The following is a 20,518-nucleotide window of genomic DNA, read 5'->3' as shown; positions in this document are numbered from 1 at the left end:
GTGGCAGAATGAAGAAGCTGAGACTTCACATTGGATGTTGAAATGTATCAAATATGTATGTGCCTATACCTTGCTCGAGTTTACAAACTCCGAGCTTATTGTAAAATATAGAATGTAAATTTTCTGCAAGGCCAAGTATCAATTCAATTGCATGACTGAACAACAAAAATAAAATTGGGAAATCATAAATTGAAAACTTGTAATTGAAAACGCAAAGTGACTTATGACATTCAAAGCCTAGTAATAAGTCTAATAAACGGTGAAATAACAAGCGGGAAAATTGGGAAAAGATCACATTCTTCAACCATGTGTGTTAACAGCCTCCCAAAGCAGATTTTTTGGGACCGGGGATGAGTAATCCCGAGCCTCAAGAGCAGCATTCCTCAATGTCTTTAGTGTCCACATGTTGGCCTCGTAGAAGGACAAGCTTATGTAGGGCAAGTTATGCTTCTTGCATAGATCACGCACTAGAGGTGAAATACTCCTCAAATGGCACCTAGGCAGCCTAGGGAAGAGATGATGCTCGAGTTGGAATTGTAGCCCACCGAAGAACCAATCCATCTTAGATGAACACGAGATATCAATCGTCCCGTTTGTCTGTTTCTCGAACCAGTCATTCCCCTTGGGGGCTCCAACATACACATTTGCTGCAAAGTGGTTCAGACAGAACTGTACATGTTGAATTGAGGTGACACAAAAGCTTGTCATGACAAACAGCACCCTTTCATTCCAATTAGGCAAACACGAAATGAGAAGAGGGAACCACGTCCAGAAAACAAGGATTCCGATTATGTTAGTTGCCCTGTCAGACACTTTACGCTTTGAAAACAATAACAAAAAAGTCTGTAGATATAGATTGACTCTTGCACCGCACATAACCGGATAGAATGTGAAATGTTGGTAACTTACAAAAAACCTAGACAGGGGATCGAACGTTAGCTCTCTCCCGTAGAAACGGGAAGTCAACGATTTAAATAGGGCCGATGATACCGCAAACACAGGCAAATGCTGGAGGTCTGGATCGTAATCAAGACTGTTGCAAGAAATGTGGTGGGCATTGTGAGTCCATTTCCACCACGCAATACTGATGCCGGTGAGGCAATTCCCGGTGAGAATCTGCGCCATTTTATTAAATCCTTTGCTTGTCATTATGGTATAGTGACCAGAATCATGACCCAAATAAGCCACCTGAATCCAAGAAAATCCCAATAATGCTCCAGAAAGCATATGAACCCAGAAATTATCAGACCACAAAACACCATAAACAGAAGCAGAAAGCAATAAGGCAACAAAACAAAGGGAATAAATCACCCCATGCCCTTTCTTCTCGAACATCCCCGATTTCGAGAACCTGGAAACCAGGCTTCTATAATCTCTGGAAACCTCAGAAACCTGGAAATCTTCCAGGTGATACCCAGTAAAGAACCTGTCAAGGTATTTCCACGCAGTACCTGGATGAAAAGCGATGAAGGCATCAGTCACGTCCTGTCCAGCCAGATTCAACAGCGGGATATCTCCGCCAGGATGCTCCTTAGCCCACTCTGTCACGTTGTAAACTTTCCCCTGGATTGAAATCCAGAGATCATCACGCTTGTTGTGCTTCTTCAATTCATCAGATGCAATGTATTTCTTCTCGATATCTCCCCCCATTGTTGAAAAATGGGACAAAAAAAAAAGAAAAAGAAAGAATAGATCAAACGATGTGTTAACACAAAAAGAAGAGAAATTCAAGATTCAACCTTGAAAACCAACCCTTCCAATGTGTGAATCAAAGAAAACGAGGCGGCTGGTGAAACCGAAAGGAACCCCTTTTAAGAGGGGCTTTGATTTCGTGAATTCTCACTTTTTTTCTTAAATAAATTAGGGGATTGATTTTATTCGGTGGATCGTTCTTGTTTTCTTCAAAAAACCGAAGTTTTTTGTAAACAGTATTGTTGTTAGCGCGTGTTATTCGGCGAACGGGTGGGTGTATTTGTAGAAATCTCGGACACCTCTCGTTCAAGGAAGTTTCCTCTAACAATTTTCAGGATCATTTAATCTTTCAATTATAAATCTTAATACCCATATTTAATCAATTAATTATGTCATAAAGGTGGATTGTAATAAATCTCCTAGAATTTCGCTCAAACATATACACTTTATTAAGAACTCTTTTATCTTATCTAAATTAAGTTATCGATCATTACAATGATCTACCTTTTTATAATAATAATAATTACGAAATCGGGTAGGATTAAGGGAAAATTGGAGATTAATGAGTTATTGTCAAATTAAGCGTTCCACAATATACTTTTATTTTATGTATAAAAAATACACGAGTCTATGCTATATGAGAAGAAACTTGACTCATTATGATAGCGACCAAATTAACTATAAACCAAAACCCTCTTTGCTACACTTCAAATGGACGAGACCATCTGTGCGATGGAGAGCTGAGGACCTCATAGAGCAAGAACGGAACATTCGATTGCGTACATCCGAGACTTCCTAAGCGTATTACTCGATCGGAATGAGCCATGTCGTACCCGGTCACGCGCTCGTCGCTTGGACCGACGACTTATTACTATTATTATTTCTGAATTCTGGCTTAAAATTTAATGAGATTCTTATATACATGTGACTAGTTACGATATGGTAAAAATAACTTAGATATTTGTTATTATTATTAAGGTTTGAGATATTTACACCATTTTGTGTCTAACAAATTTAGGAATATATGTATTTCGCAACTTTTTTTGACCCAAAAATGATTTTAATTAATAGTTATATTTGGGGTCAAAAAAGATACACAAAAGCAGTCGTCCCCATCTCTTCTTGAAGTCGTGAATTTGCAAGATGGATGGCTCTAATTAGCTAACAAACCATCCTTGTTGAGTTTTCATGCAAATTATTTACTTCATTCACTAATTAAAGGCATTAAATTAGATAATTTTTTTAATTCGAGTCAATTAAATGATATTTTATATTTATCCTTCTTTTTTTAATTTTTGTTGGATAGAATTTCGGGGAACCTGACAAAATTGTGCATATGTATTCCGATTCTAGAGGAGACCTTTGATTCATCCACGATAGGCATGATACTTATTCTTCTATCGTGTTTGGATGGGTCTATGTATGGATATATTTTATATTCGAGTTGATTGAACTAGATTAAATTCATATATTTTTTGGTCGTAAATATTCATCGTCAAAAATTTGATATACCAAGATACATAAGAAATATAATGTAAAATATTTCGAACAAATATATAAAATCAATAAGTCGAAAAATAAGAGATATGAAACTTTTCTTTTATGTCCGAAGTATTATTCTTCACTACAAAAGTATCATTTTTTTATTGTGTTATGAAGAAATATCATGCAATATATGTTGATTTGAGATATCAGATCGATTTGTATAATGAATATAAATATGTGGGATCGTTAGTTTGTTTGATTTTTTATTTGGATGAGAGAGTGTTATCGTGTCCACATTTGATGACCATTGTCATGTGTACGTGGAGCATCATAGTTTGGAACAAGTCATAGTAGTAATTTGTCTCGGGGCCCGCGATTTTTTCTTAAGGGCTAAGTTTTATATGCGGGTGGCGGATAGCGCGTGTATCTCGGCCCGACACCTCTTCTTTACTAAGTAATATGGAATATAGTATTTTTATTGTTTAAAAACCCAATAATACACTTAATTGTCTTTTTCCACATCTCGAATTAAGGCAAAATATTGGTAGGATTGATCCGTCTCACAGATAAAAATTTGTGAGATTGTCTCACAAAAAACATACTACTCGATTAATTATTACAACTCAAGTAAGAGTTAATTTTTCAAAATATTTGAAATAAATTTATTTCATCATATATTATTTCTTTCCTTTAGAAAAGGTAGCTTTCCACCTTATGATTTTTTTCAAATCGAATAAAATAAAACATTTCCCATATCAATTGAAGAAAGTTGGCAGAGTTTGACAACCTCTTCACCATGTTTTTAAATGAGTAGGTATCTTGTTAGAGTGTCTTTTATACATTTAAGACGAATCGACTCGATCTATATATGTCATTAAAAGTATCACATTTGAATTAAAAATCAATACTTTAATGAATTGGATATGATTGAAAATCTGTATTTCAAATTTGTGATACAATCTTATAAGAGTTTTTTTGTTTTCTATTTTTTTATTGTGTTATTTTTAATAATTTATGTATGATCTTTTCCGCCACAAGAAGACAGGAGATGAGTTCAGAATATCTCGCAAATCTACGCACTCTATATTGTTGCTATAGTGTTATATTTGATGCGTGAAACGTGGAAAATGTTTTTTCAAGCATTTCCGATTCTGTAACCTCATGTCCACAAAATTTTAACTGCGAGATTATTCTATACATCGCTGAATTGTAATCACTGACTTTTTTAAAGTCTTGGAATCTTAACATATTTCATTCATCACGGGCGGTCGGAAGTATAACTTCCCTTATATGTTCAAATCTCTCTTTTAATCCTTTCCACAGAGCCATGGGATCTTTTTCGATGAGATATTCACATTTTAAACCTTCATCAAGGTGTCGTCGTAAAAATATTATAGCTTTTGCTTTTTCTTGTGATGAAGATATACCATTTTCTTTAATGGTCTCGCTTAGACCCAATGACTCAAGATGCATTTCTACATCAAGAGTCCATGGCATATAGTTTTTCCCAGTAATATCAAGAGCGATGAATTCGAGCTTTGCCAAGTTTGCCATGGTGGTACTAAAAATTACGATGCATTTTATTAGTTAATGAATATTGCAATACAAAGTAATGGATAAACAACAAGTACAAGTATTCGTAAAAATAAAGAAAACACACGAGGGGGATATTCTCCGATAAATACAAGACTGGTGAGTATGATAACCAAAATAATTAAAAATAACCTCGTGAAAGCCATCTTCTTTTTTTCTTCGAAAATTTGATGAAGAATAATTTTTAGAGAAGAAGAGAAAGTTGGAGTGATTGAATGTATTTGTGAGATTGTATTTATAGAGCAAAAACTAGCCGTTTTGTTACCGTTTATTACCGTTGGTGTATAAGAAAATAAATGTATGTATTTGTATAATTTTATGGTAATAATATGGTGTATATAATATTAGTCATATTTAAATAATTATGTATATCATATCACATTATTATAATTAGGTGTCATAAGTTATTTTGTTTAAAAACATTATAGGCTTTTATACTTGTCGTATCCCTTACCGAGAGTGTGGGATGTCGTCTTAACATCCTCCCAGGATTTATAACAAGTTTTTGAAATAATTATTTTTATTATTTCTAATAATAACATTATATTATGTATTAAATATATAAACAATAAATAAATAACAGTAAAATAAATATTATTACTTTTGTTACCTTTTTTTTCTGTTCGGAGCTTGGAAAAATATGGAGGATTTTTAGAGCTTCGTGCTGATAACGTGTTGTGAAAAAGTAAAAATTTACGGTAAAAAGTAAAAATCTCAAACTCTTAAAATTATCACACTACACACTTTATAATATTTTTCTCTCAACTCAATTGTGATTTTCTTCACAAATGAGAGATCTATTTATAGAAAATTTTTACAAATAATCCAAAAATAAAATACATCATTACATACATAATCACACGCTAATTTTCAATATTCAACACCTAATTTTACCTAATTTTCAACATTCACATTTTCAACACAAATATTTTTCACATTTTTAAATAATTTTTCAACAGAAATAAATTTTTTTCATCATAGATTATTTCTTTCCTTTAGAAAAGAAAGCTTTCCACCTTATGATTTTTTTTTAAAATCGAATAAAATAAAACATTTCCCATATCAATTTAAGAAAGTTTGTTGGCGGAGTTTGACAACCTCAGCACCATGTTTTTAAATGAGTAAGTCTCTTGTTAAACTGTCTTTTATACATGTAAGACGAGTCGACTCGATCTATATACATCATTAAAAGTAACATCTTTGAATTAAAAATTAATACTTTAATGAATTGGATATGATTGAAAATCTGTATTTCAAATTTGTGATACAATCTTATAAGAGTTTTTGTTTTCGATTTTTTTATTGTGTTATTTTTAATAATTTATGTATGATCGATAAGTTTTGAAATATTATTATATTTACAAATTGATAGATTTTGAATTATTTATAATAATTTATGTGTGGTGAATAATTTTGAAATATTCATATGATTTTATAATTACTTATAAATAGTTTTTTTTCCCTCAAAAAGCCCAACCCGCCAAAGCCGCGTGTTTTTGCGGAATAGCTCTTCATTAGTAGTAGTATTTTGTCGAGGTTTGGGTTTTGAAACGAAATGGCCCGAACCACGAATTTTTCTTAGGGGATAATTTTATATGAAAAATATTTTATAAATAAAAGATAATATGTCAAGATATTAATTTATATTCTTTTATTTGTTTTTATTAAATTTGTATCATGCTTTTATTATACTGATATTTTTAAATTTCATATAGAACATTAGATTATATTTTAAAAATTAAAATTGTTTTTAAAAATAATTTTGCGAATCTTATGGTTGAATGAAGAATTTTTCTAACTAGGGTAAAGAGTTTACTTATTTATTATTTTCGTAATAAGTTAATATAGAGAACATTTTTTTTTAAAAATGGTATAAAAACAAAGAATTAATAAATTGTGAAATAGTAAAAATTGAAAAACAAATCTCCAAGTCGAAGTCTTTTTTGATTAAAATGGCTCTTATATGAATCCAGGGGCCAATAAGGGGCGAGCACCCCCTCCCCTCAGGGTGGGGTGGGGTTAACCCAAACATGAAAATAAATAAATAATAAATCAATTTTGTGAGAACGAATATCTCTCGATTTATCAAAATTTATAGTTTGTGATAATAGAATAACTCAATTTTTTTGCAAATTTGATTGCTGAGAAATAAAATATTGAAAATTTTGGAATTTGAAGAATTACAATTTTTGATTTTTTTTATTTTTTAATATAGTACATTAATATACATTTTTAACAATAACCTTTTTTATAATATCTGTAAAAATGTAACGATGACCATTATTTTGTGCATCTACTCGAATATATATTTTCTTTTATAACTATTTATTTTAAAAATTCATTTTTGTCCCCGCTTCATTTAAATTTAATACAAATCAATTCATATTATGAGAAAATTATTACTTTATTTTAGGATATCAAATTGTTTTGGAACAATTACATATTCTTATATTTTTGATTTCGTCTGTGTTCATGTTGGCGATTACTTATGGTAACGATGCAACTAAAATCTTATAAATCATACAGCAGCTCAAATGACAATTTCGATTTCTATTCCAAACAATGACAATTATTTTTAACCCAACTCAGATCTTTTATGATATGATTTCTTACACAATACACTACGTAATAGCTCAATTTAAGTATTCTCTTTCAACACATTTAGATTTATCATGAGCTAATCCATAAATATCAAAAATTGGAAACCCAAAATTAAGGGTATCAAAATCAGACACGACCCAACAACCCGACACGGTTCAACAAAAAAAAAGGTTTTGGTTTGGGGTTTTCGGGTTCGGGTTCGGGTCAGATCAGGCTGGACCAGATAGCTGAACCGAAAAAAAATGATCAGGTTGAGTTGGGTTCGGGTCAACCCGGAAATTTTAATATTTTTTAAAAATATATAATTAATAAATATTGCCGACATTTTTATATATTGTATGTCTGAAAAATATTTATTATATATTTATATCATAAATTTTAATAATTTAATATTTATTTTGAATATTTTTTATTTTTTAAACAATTGTTTATTTGATTTAGTAAATTTACTTTATTTTTCTACAATTAGACTTTCAAATTTAAATCATATATACGAGATAGTTTTTGTTATTATGTGTTTAAATTAAAATATTTTTTTAAAAAATTTTATTTAATTTTTTTAAAAAAAAATTTTAAAAAATTCGAAATCAGGTTAATCGGATTGATCGGGTTGAGAGTTTTTGGGTTGACTCGGGTTCGGGTTTGGTTCGGGTTGATCAATTTTTGAATATAACTATTGCTCAACCCGATCCAATCTATCCAACCCACCCGAATTGACACCGCTACCCAAAATAAATAAATATAGAGCCTACTTTACACACATACGCATAATTGAGGTATACACGATGTGTATTTGGTAAATTTTGATGTTTGGAAAATAAGTTTTTGAAATTTATGCAGCGGTTTTCAAAATAGATCCGCGAGAGAAGTTTTTTCTCTTCGTTACGATGTAAATTTATTTTGATGTCACGTTAATTAACCAAATCGGTTACCATATATGCCTCAAGTTTAAAAAATAATATAGATAAAACCTATAAATATAGAAGGACTAGCCCCCATGATAGGTCCGCCCATGTGGAATTCACATTTTATTAACTAACGATTCATTGGAATTAGGCAAGTCCAAGGTTCTAGAACCAACAATTTATGTAGGATCGAGGACTTCTAGTTTACTAAATATTATAGTTAATGAGAAAAATATAATTCAAATATTTTAAACTGTGTAAAAACACAAGAGTCATATTTTGATCGCCCTCGGAACTTGTCGTTATTGCTTCATAAAAACCCTTTTTCTAGTAACTTCATGTGGTGTATCCACGGGAAGAATCAAATGTGTTACCTTGGCTTCGATATAATTAAAGGATTGAACAATTGTTGTATCAAAATTTATAGTTTGTGGTAAATGTGGAACTTAAATCTTTTTAAAATTATAACAATTCAACTATTATGTTTTTTTATTTTCGATATCTGGTTTGTCGAAGTTGGATCTTAATCCTGTAACTTTGTTTTTTTGTTGGTTTTTACTGATTTTATTTTTCTAGATCGTTGATGCGATACGAAAAATTGTGACATGACACAATTTTTTTTGACATGGCACCATAAAATTGGTGATATAACTGACACCTAGTCATCACCCGACAAAATAAGATAAGAAAACCAACAAAAAAAACTATAGGATTAAGACTCAATTTTGACAAATTAGAGGACGATAACATAAAAGAAGACAATTTAGAGGACTAAATTTGTTATCTTCCTAAAACCCATTTTTTATGATACACCAATAATACTCCATAATTTGATTTATATTCAAATATAAGTAACATCGTAATAGTAAAAATTAACGGAAGTTCATATAATTTCAAATGAAAAAATGAAAAAAAAATAATTTAGACCATGATACCAAATTTGTATATATTATCCGAATCTTAATAATATCAATAGATGATTTAGAAAGAGACGTGTAAAACCTCAACATGCCCAAACTAAACTGGCTGTCCCCTATTTCTCCTTCAAGTTCGTACATTTCCGACATGGCTCTAGCAAACTTCTTGCTTTTCATTCATATCTGACCATAGCTGTGTTAGGTAGCTTAATTAGTTTGGTTCTATATTAAAACAAGATTGTTACTTAACAACATATTTTTGTACGAGCATGTCTTTTGAGTTATGATATCACAAATTTTTATTCTTGAAATGGATCGGTATATATTTGAAGTGAAATAATATATTTGACATTAGAAATTATATTTTTTTATGGATCAGGTCGGTAGAAGATCTATATCACAAAATTGACTCGTGAGACGATCTCATAAGGGTTTTTATGTTTCTATACATGATGTTCATATGATCATCTGAATTCAGAACAAAACATGCAAGTCTTTTATAATATATGATTTCCAATAATATTACGATTCGTTTTCAATAAAACCTTCGCGGAAAAGTATTTTAACAAGATTTTCAGTAATATTCGTAGATGCTATACGAACAACTCGTTTTTTTATCCATATCAACATTTCGTATAGAGGTTATAATTATGTTTTAGAATAAATGTTTTTTTTATAATATATAATAAATATGATTTGTTAGTAAGTAAATATTAAAAACTATAATTCTATTTTCAAACCCGTATCCATTTTAATTTTTTAAACCCAGCCTGGATGGATGATTTCCTGATTTCAAATTCTTTGATTTCATTATATAAAAAAAATTCAAATGAATTTCAAATCTATTTCATATCTAAGTTATACAATTTCGATAGCGATTTCATTGGATTCCAAATATTCAATGTCATTTGAAATATATCTATGAAATCCTCCTCCAAATTAAAAATCTTTATATTCAAGCATAACCGAAGTAAATCTAAAATCCACTTCATATGAAGTTATACAATTTCGATAATAATTACGTGGTTTCCAAATATACCGAAAATAAATATTATTTTGAATCATTTTCCAAATCGAATCCCTCCTAGCTTGAGTCCGAGAAGACTGTACTAATTCCAACGATACGACACAATGGACAAGACTCAGAGTTCTGCCACTAAAATTTGTAACTTTGTTACAGGTTAAGTGACCAACTCAAGCCCAAAAGGAAGAATCAATAAAGCCCAAACAGCCCAAAATCTTCTTGATCTATTAGATACATTTTCTGAGAAAAGAGAGAGCATAACAAAGAGCGTATAGCATGGCTTCATGCATGGGAAAATGAAAAGGCCGCCACGAGCTTGTGCTGATTTTCGGATCACTTAACGACGAAAATCCATGTCTTTTGTGGAGCCTATAAGCGCCATCTTTGAGCTCGGGAATTAGGTAATGGACAGTTTGCCAGTTTCCTCTTCACTTTTTCATCCTCTCATGCTTTGAATCATGCATACCTATATATATACCTTTTGTTCCAACCTCAGAAGCTGGTTGAGAAGTTTTGAGGGTTCTTGAGACTAGAGATCCAAGAACATGTAACATTGTTAAAACCCGTTTTTCGTTGTCGAATTAGATGACTGTGTCTGTTATATTTGAAGATTCTCGACATTTCAAATTTTGCTAAATGTTTACCTTTATCATGAGGAATGATGTTCCGCAATTTCCTTCGAGAATGTCGAATATATCGTCAATTCACATGTCCAAGCACTCCACAGCAAAACGGATTTGCTCGAGCAAATATACAATATAACTATATAAGTGGAAAGAATATAATTTATTTGGAATAAATCGATTGTTCGATATGCTCTGTCTTTTATAGGTATACAATGAGGAGCCACATAGCTTAATTTTCTCAACATGAATGACACCTAAAACGATGAGTCGATCGACAACATATCAGAACTGTGATAAAAAAATATGGATTAGTTCACCCTATGATACACCGAATCTTACAATCGAAATGCCATTCAAATTCTTTTTTTTTTAAAAATCGACTTTTTAGAAAACTATAAATTTGGACGATACACTTTACAGAGAATTTTATGCGGAACTTTTGTAGATGGAATTATTTGACCGATTGATTTCTAGACTTTTGATCCATTAACCTCTCAAAGTATTAATTCTGTGTGCAGCCAGGTTTCTTCTTCTTTTTGTTTTTAAATGAATACACTCGTGGTTTTTCTACTCAAAAAGTCTCATGAGACCGTCTCGCAGATCAATTTTGTGATACGAATATCCAATCTAAACCAACAAATTAAAAAAATATTACTTTTAATGACAAAAGTATTACTTTTCATTGTAGGTATGAATCAGGTTGACTGTGAGACCGTCTTATAGAAAACCTGCATCGTATTTATAATTTAAATAAGTTATAAACAAATATGTCCAAGATCTGATATATCGGGCGATGTCAACTTCACACTGCGTGTTAATTGTAAGTAAAGATTCAAGAAAACACTATCAGTCAGTGCCTAAAAATCATGAAGTGATGTTTGCTAGATGGTAATCACCATTTGGTTGGTTAAATTGAAAGTTAATTCAATCATCAATAATTAAAAGAATTTAATTAATGGATGATTAATACACTTTGCTATTTTTATATTAAAAAAATTGATTTTGATTTATTCCAAAAACCTAGTTAAATTCAAGAAATTGAATTTGATGCATTCGAGCTTAATTTGATTAACTATTTGAGCTTATAGTAACTCAAATAATTCAGTTCTTTCAAAGTTTTTATGAATAAATTGGATATTAAAATCTAAATCGAGTAAATCTCTTCTACTCGGTCTATATCTGGAATGATAAATAATATTTTTGGGATTAAAAGTATTACTTTTTCATGAGTCGAATCGGATAGGAGATTCGCTTAAAAAAAATTGGCCCGTGAAATATTTTCATAAGTGTCTTTTTTTTTAAAAAAAATTCTAAAGGCATAAAAACAATACAACTATAACAAATATATATTTTATAAATTTTCAGCCCAAAAAACCCTTATTCAAGCTTTTTATCCGGATGGTTGGTTTCGAGCCACTCATACATATTATATCATTTTGACTTCGTTTTCTTAAGAAGATTTCAAAGATCTTATTTGTTTAAATCCATATATCTATGAAACTTCCTAAATGAATGTGGAAACGTGCATGTCTTGTAATGAAACACAACAAAGTACCAGAAAACTTTCGTTTGGTTTTGCTACGAAATGTCATAATTGCTTGTGGGGATGGAATTGAACGACGCAAAACACAATTCTAAAGTTATGTTTGGGGGAAATCAACCTTTGCATATATTGTAGCTTTCTTTTTTTATGTTTTCTTGCCCGACATCATGGGGACCCTTGTCTTCTCCTTTTTCCATTTTCTTTTTTTAATATATTATTTGTTGTTATCATTTTTATTATTATTGATTTTCTATAATATCTTGATTAAATATCTAGATATCATCAAGATTGACAACAAAAAAAAATGGCTGACGGGGTTTTCAGAAACATTTTTGACAAAAATTTGTGTGAGACGGTCTCACGGGTCGTATTTTGTGAGACGGATCTCTTATTTGGGTCATCCATGAAAAATTATTACTTTTTATGTTAAGAGTATTACTTTTTATTGTGAATATCGGTAGGGTTGACCCGTCTCACAGATAAAGATTCGTGACACGGTCTCACAAGAGACGTACTCAACATTTTTTTGATTGAAATTTATGTTTTGAGTGTCATTAATTTGGAAACGAAAATATGATATATAGACGCGAGGATTTTTATTTCTGAAACCTTCTTTCTTGTAGTCCGGAGGTGACTTGGGAACCTAAATAAAATCTATACTTGGTCTCAATATATTTTTTTTATTTGAGATTTTAGTCTTTTATATGTTGTCTACTTTTAGTTTTAGTCTGCTATTTTTGTGTTTTTTGTTGTTGTAATTTTGGTATTTTTTTTTCTTACGTGACGGCATTAACGTGTCTGACACTCAAGTGTGCGGAAATTAAAGGACTAAATTGTTGAAAAATAGACGAAAATTATATTATATTTTTTCCCTATATTGAAATATTGCACATAAAAATGTTGGTTATTTATTTCGTGTGTTGGTGTGGTGAGAATTGGAACATTAATCATGAACTTTCACAAACAAATGAAGATAAAGGACTTGCTTTCTAATTTTATTCTTCTGCTTTTATTAAAGTTTACAACTTTTAAATTTGTCATTGCGTAAGCATGCATCTAGAACACTCGCACACCAACATTAAATTGTATTTGAAAGTCTTACATTTTTAATTTTTTTAACAGCAAACAACATTAAATTGTTTATTCATGTAACCTTAGGGACATGTAAATTTTTTTTTATTATATTAGTGGGGGCGGGGGCTTTCGATTGAACCTAGGGTCGACCCTATTTTCTTTTTTTAGAGATATTTATGTCATTACACCACTAAAGATGATAATATTAAATACTTGTTATATAAATCAGACAAATCGTCAAATACATTTCACTTTAAATTTGTAAAAAAATTCCTATTTCTAAACTTTCCATCTCGATGATAAAATTGAATGAAAATTAAAGAAAACAATACATGTTGAAACAATATATATGAGAAGTGAGTATTAAAAGAATTATCAAACGTTTGGTTTGTTCATATTTATTGTGAAAATTCAATACAAAATACAGTTACAAATATATTGACTTTAAATAATACAGGTAATTATTTTCAGGGAAATAATTTTTCTGTGTCCATTAACCTTTTCAATTTTGGGTTTTTGTCCATTAACTTGTGTTTTGGTACAATACTTTTAATTTTTAGTTTTTGTCTAATCGCTGAAGTGAAATATGATAAATCAGTAGTTTTCGACGTCATATCAGCATTTTTTAATTTCATGTCAATATTTTCTAGTGTCATATAAGCAACTAGATCAAAATAGTCGAACATTAAAAGTTGGTGCATTAAAACCAAAACTTCAAAAATTTAGTGAACCAAAATCTAAAATTGAATAAGTTGTAGAAAAAAACGATTTTTTTTTTAAATTCAAAATTTAATAATAATAATAATAATAATAATAATAATAATAATAATAATGATCTTTTTTTTGCTCTGAAAAATAAATACAAACCATACATATTGTCACATGCCCTTGTGATCTTGGGCCCCTAGTTATGGAAGCTTCTTTTACATAACAATAAATATAGGATGATTAACTTGACTGACTTTTAAATAAAAACATGAAAATTTTAAAAGTTGTGAAAATCATTTCCAAAAAGGAAAAATGAAAAAAAAAACAAGCACTCACACTACTTGATCTTTTTTTCTCTAATTGGTCAAAATTTAATAGGAAAATAACTATTTTGCTCAACTATTTTTTCCCATTTTTAGTTTTGATTTACTAACTTATTTTATTGCTTGCTTTGCACTTCATACTTTAATTAGTCCTCTTTTCCATAGAGAGTAGGTCTCTTGTGAGACTATTTCACGAATCTTTATCTGTGTGACGGGTCAATCCTACCGATATTCACAATAAAAAATAATACTCTTAGCATAAAAAGTAATACTTTTTCGTGGATGACCCAAATAAGAGATCCGTCTTACAAAATAAGACCCGTGAGACCGTCTAACATAAGTTTTTGCCTTCCACCGAAGTAATTAACATGACTTTAGATATTATTTATCATCATGTGAGCATTCCGATGAAAAATGTATCAAATTGCAAAGTCAGTCAAGTTATAACTGAGACGCAATTGTGACCAATTCGAAGTACGAATTTTGTTTTTGTTCTTGGAGTTTTTGGATCACAAGAGAATTATCGATATAATTAAATCTCGAACCTGACATTTATAAATAATAGTTGATAAAGTTTAATGTCAAATTACTTGTAAAATGTATAAAACCATTTTCTTAGTCCTCAAAACACTGCACATGACTTGTACCCTTTAATTCTCACCACCATGGAAGATACATCAAGACCTCTGGCTACTGAAAGTTTTTCTTACAGCTGGTTGACACACCATAAACCCTCTTCATCCCATAATCTCCTCGACATTCTTAACTCGATTTCGACCGAAAAATTCGAACAGAATTTCGACTTCGATGTTCCTGCCACTGCAATATCAGCTCTCGTTGATGCTGATGAAATTTTCTCTGATGGGCACATCAAACCAGTGTATGCTCACAGATCAACGAAAGTTGAGGTCTCGACGACTACTACAAGTTCCGTTCCCGGATCGCCCGTTTCATCAATAAATACTCTAGTAAATAAAAACATAGATTTTATCAAGAAATGGAGGAATTCATACAGAAGAATTCTTCACAAGTGTTTCGGGTTTCTGAAGCCATTGTATCAGACATTAGGGTCTTCAAGAAAGAACACCAGGGTCGTTGATCTTGACCGAAAAGTTAGTGAGATTCAAAGTTTGAGCAATTCTCTTGAGCCATCTCCACGAAACAGTTCAGATTATGATTATAATTCAGTTATGGATTTCGATAAATCCACGAAAACGGACGCTCAAAACGGGTTGAAAAGGGCTAAAAGTTGGAGCAATTCACGACAAGTTAGTCCTCCTTCTCAGTCTTTGTGTGATATGGAGAGCTCNGTGTATATATTGTCCGGGAAAATTACATTTTTCGTTATATTCATTCAGTAACAATAACTTTCTTCCCATCCTTAATTATAAGACTGTTACATGTCACCTGCATGCAATTATATTACTTTTAAATCAGTTCATCTGCTTGTTAAATGGCCTTCTTTATTTGGTGTTACTTTGCCAGTACTAATTAAATAAGGTTGGTTTTGGATTAAATCTTGAAAACTGTAATTGATTAGCCTTAATTAACCATGCTTCTCTGTTTGTTTCTTTTTGTTTAATTTCAGAAAAATGAGTGGAACTTGTATGCTTATTATGTACATGCAAAGAAGAAGGAAAAAGAGGTGAAAGTAGAATTCCAGCAATGCATGGAAAAAGTTCGTAGACCAGATTGCAGAAATGTAGACCGTCAAGGCGCCGATAGATTGATGAGGTGCAACAAGTCTTTTTAGCTTGCTGGGATCATCCAAAGCCAAATAAGGCTGAGTTTTCGGTTTTGCCGAATTTTTATGGATTTCCAATGAATAAGAGTAATCGCTTTCCCAAGACTTGCAACATTTTTCGACGAATTTAGGTATCTGGGATTACATTTTTTTTTTCATTTTTAATAATTCTTGTTTTTGTAATGACTTGACATAAGAAGATAAGATTTTGATTCAGATTGTATTTCCTCATCTTGTAAGTCTGATATCATTTTTTAAAAAAATCTTGTCAATTATATACTTCTTATTTTTGTAAATTTTTCCGAATTTTGCTGATTGTATATCCGTCCTATATATATATAGATATATATGGATGTAACTTCGGTTAACAAAGAATCTCAAACTTAAAGAGTCTCAAACTCGTACATATAAAAAATATCCCGAGTATTTTTTGTTTATTTGTCTGATATTTTTTTATAAAGATTTAATTTTACTATGTAAACATTGGAATCTTTAAAACTATAGATGTTATTGCAAATTATCATTTTGTATCTATAAACACGACAAGAAGATTTAATGTTATTTACAAGGATCGAAATGGATGTAATATAACCAGAAGTGCTGTTAAACATCTGATTTTTTTTTTGTGTGGTGGATAGGGCCACATGTTTACAATTTTTCTCTCTTTTTGTTTCTTTGTGGGAATTATTTTATTTTTTTTCCAAGCTGCCCCGACAACATTGATTCTTGATCCACCATATATATGTATATTATTACATAACTTTTATATATAACATGTCCAGGCTTCACCCGACTAATTCTGGTCCTTCCCATCTCTCAGACAATTAATTCGAATGCGCCACAGTCGATAAGTATGCAAGAATTATGTAATAGGAGTGGCAATTATTAACTGTCTCGAGACCTAGTCAAGTTCCAGGTAGTATGTGACAGTAGCTCCGTTGGGACACTATAAGCCAAGAACCGGTAAAATATGAACATATCAGTGGCTACAAATCGAGCACCCGAAACGACCTACTCAGCCCTTAATTACCATGCATCAAACCCTTGGAATTACCGAACGACGACTGCGTGCTCTTGTCTGCTATTGTTGTTACTCGATAGGAGTTCATAATACTATTGTACATGTCCTGCATCGAACATCGCATAGCGTATATCCGGATAGCCACATCAAAAGTTCTAAACATACGCAAGCAAAATGAAAACCCTTGTATTGTGAAGAAAAACATGGAAACAAGAAGGGTCCATGGGACAAATTTTGCCTAGTATAGAATATTCTAAAATTCAATGTTGTTTTGTATTCGAATGAAGCCTTTGCTTATGGGGACCAACCCTAAAAAAACATCTTACTTGTCCTCGCTAAATGTTCTTCCACCTTGTCTTCAACCAAACTCCTATGCAAATTGCCTTTGTTGTCACATGAAATTGTGGAGAAGGATCGATGGTGATGTCCAAGACCTCGATTCTTTCTTTTTGAAATTAATTGGTTTTCACATTGTATCTTTAGGAGTAGTCGATTTATGAATAATTTGTTGACACATTATTTAACTAATAAATTATTTATATCAGATCCAGTGGGACAAAACTTATATTAATTGGGGAAAATTGCAATTATTGGTCAATGGTAAAATAAGTGGGAAAGTTTGCTTCAACAGCGTAACCAATAATAAAAATTAAATACAGTAAGCAATTTCCTTTTTTCTGTTCTTTTTATCAAATAGATTCATTTTTTTTAATCGATAACATGTGGAAAATTGAGATAATTGATAATTTAAATGAATATAGAACTAGAAGCATTATAAGACACAAATAATTTTTTTTTATTAATTTTAATTTGACTCTCATAAAGATATACATGTCGTATATGATATTCTTTGATTTTTGTTTTAAGATATCCCTTTCGTATAAAGTAACTATGAAAAGTGTTCCTAATCATATAGCTTAAATTTCTATGATGTAAGGGGGGAACTCTAAAAATATTAACTTATGATTGAATCAACTTTCCAGATGATTCTGATTCCAGTCTAGATTCTAATTCCTAAGTTTCTAAAACAAGAAACCAAATCACAAGTCCTCAATTCTAGTTCGGATATTTTGGTGGCCATGATCTAGGCTCAATCAAATTGCATCTTAGAAAACCAATATGTATGGACAAGGGTTGTAATTGATTTTAGGTAAACATCCAATACGTAGTGAAGAAACATATTAACATTTTAACTCTTATCTCTAATAAAGAAAAGGAAAATGAAAAAAAAAACTGCAGTAGTTAACATGTTGGACAAGGGGATTGAAAGACCCATACAAGGAAAAGACAGCCAGAGTTGTTCCATAATAGGACCATAGGCATTCAGCAAGAAATATTCTTTAAGCTTTCTTGTATTTGTTCATTAGTCCTGTTGGGATCTTACTCACAACTTTTGCATCGAAGGCTGCATACTGCTTCTTGATTGTCATCATCGCTTTCTCTGCCAATGCCTCAACTTTGTCCTCGTACATCTCATATAAAACAGGCACCGTGTGGAGGAAAACAAATACTTCGTGAAAAGAAGAAAGAAAAGTGTCAGCACGAACTATAGCAAACACGAATCATAATCCAATAAGGGGTAACGAGATCATGGACTCATTACATATATAAACCAGTGTGACGAAGTTGCAGAAGCTGCCCACGATGGAGATAATCCACAACACACCAATTACCTGGTAAATCAATGTCCAATGGCCCAATGCCAAATATCAAATAGATCAATTGTGAATTATGAAAAAGGTGTGATGAATCGTGGGACAGAGTATAGTTGGGACGTAGGGATTGGTTCCAGTCGCTCCTTGTGCTTATGTTTGTATAAAAATTATTCAAAATGCAACGACAATATATGCTCTCTATAACCAAAGGTGATGTGCTAGATCGGTTCTAATATCCAGTTTCTGACCTCGAGGAACTTTTTAAGATCCCTGACAGAAGCAGTTTCTCTAATCGCAGCCAGAGCATTGTTGATCTCACTACAGAGAGTCGTAGCAAACTCAATAAATGGTTCCTGGGGAAGTCGGACTTCCGGTATATGTGACGGTCTCCTGCGAGCACACAAGCGATGATGCCACGTTACAGAACTGGGAAATAGAACCACAAAGAAATGAGGCAAACAACAGAAGTCATGAATAAACTCACTTGTTAATGATGATCGTAACATTGGACCACAAGAATAACATGGAGAGGGCAAAAATCCAAATGTGGCAGACCAGAGTAATCAAATAGTAATCAAGCACTGCAAAAAAGAACCAGATAGCGGTAGCAACCCCGAGTGCGGTAGCAGATATGCTTTTGTCCCTCCACAAGAATAAATCAGCAGCTACAAGAAATCCAAATAAAAAAATGTCAAATTCGCATTAAATCCCAGAACACATACAAACACGTCTAATATGAAATTGAAAACCTAACCTCCACACTGAATGTTCAAAATCAAATCTTTTTTAGCTCAAACTAGAAAAAACAGCCGTACTGCCAAATTAAGAGCCAAAACCATGATACAACTTCGAAACCTAAAATAACATCGCATTCTACTGAAACTTCAGGACTTTAAAACCTCTATAAACCCATAAAAATAATAACAGCACTTCCATCCACATATTCAAACGTAACTTGTAATCGCACAACATTTCAAACATCCCAGCAGTATTGGTCGATTTAAAGCATACAAATACTACCATTAGCTTCTCCATAGAACCCAAAAAAAAAACAAAAAATCAAATAATAAAATCAAAGTACAAAACCGATCGCTACAAAGAGTAAGAAACTCAAGTTGACCTCCACCGAAGGCCTTATTCTCTGCTTTCTCACGGTATAAGAACGGGTCAGTCTTAGCTTTGAAGTGAGGAGGCGATCGCGCTATCTTCTCCTCGGAGTCTGAATTGGAAGAAGCGGACGACGATGAATGGTCCCCGGCGGTGATATTGTCGGAGATCTCATGTACCATGGACTCTCTATCTGGGTCGGAAATCTCTTCCTGTTCCGCCATTGATGAACCCCACCGAAGAAGAAATGATTTGGAACTAAAAATGTTGGGAGCTGGAAAGAGAGGAAGAGATGGAATAACTGTTTCGGTCAACCTTTAAATCGTACCTCAGGTTTGGAACATGGTTCGGAAGCTCTTTAAATTTTATTTTTCCTTCATTTTTTTAGATATGATTTTATATTTGATTAGAATTTATATTTTTGTCTATTCTCTTCTACTAAAAACAAAAATTATAAGGGGTAAAATAGAACTTTCATTTATTTTCAATTGACCTATTAA

The 20,518-nt window shown here is 31.7% G+C and overlaps 2 protein-coding genes across 3 annotated transcripts; both read right to left on the bottom strand.

Moving 5' to 3' along the window:
* Window positions 1-179: 179 nt before the first annotated feature.
* Window positions 180-1,965, bottom strand: LOC140965600 (delta(8)-fatty-acid desaturase-like). The gene has a single exon (XM_073425709.1). The coding sequence runs from the start codon at window positions 1,648-1,650 to the stop codon at window positions 301-303; it is 1,350 nt and encodes a 449-aa protein (XP_073281810.1). The 5' UTR covers window positions 1,651-1,965; the 3' UTR covers window positions 180-300.
* A 16,413-nt stretch (window positions 1,966-18,378) lies between these two features.
* LOC140965581 (reticulon-like protein B5) lies at window positions 18,379-20,337 on the bottom strand. Of its 2 annotated transcripts, none has more exons than XM_073425674.1 (5): window positions 20,026-20,337; window positions 19,396-19,576; window positions 19,160-19,301; window positions 18,860-18,929; window positions 18,379-18,766 (listed from the first exon to the last, which is right to left on the bottom strand). In XM_073425674.1, exons 1-5 carry the CDS (start codon window positions 20,240-20,242, stop codon window positions 18,597-18,599), a joined length of 780 nt encoding a protein of 259 aa, XP_073281775.1. In that variant the 5' UTR covers window positions 20,243-20,337; the 3' UTR covers window positions 18,379-18,596. The 2 variants fall into 2 exon arrangements, with proteins under 2 accessions (XP_073281775.1, XP_073281776.1); XM_073425675.1 differs by having other exon boundaries at window positions 20,032-20,337.
* Window positions 20,338-20,518: the final 181 nt, after the last annotated feature.

The sequence above is a fragment of the Primulina huaijiensis genome, unplaced genomic scaffold, assembly GCF_012295235.1.
Source record: "Primulina huaijiensis isolate GDHJ02 unplaced genomic scaffold, ASM1229523v2 scaffold11357, whole genome shotgun sequence".
NCBI classification, from domain to species: Eukaryota; Viridiplantae; Streptophyta; class Magnoliopsida; order Lamiales; family Gesneriaceae; genus Primulina; species Primulina huaijiensis.
This window is presented reverse-complemented; position numbering and strand designations above follow the sequence as displayed.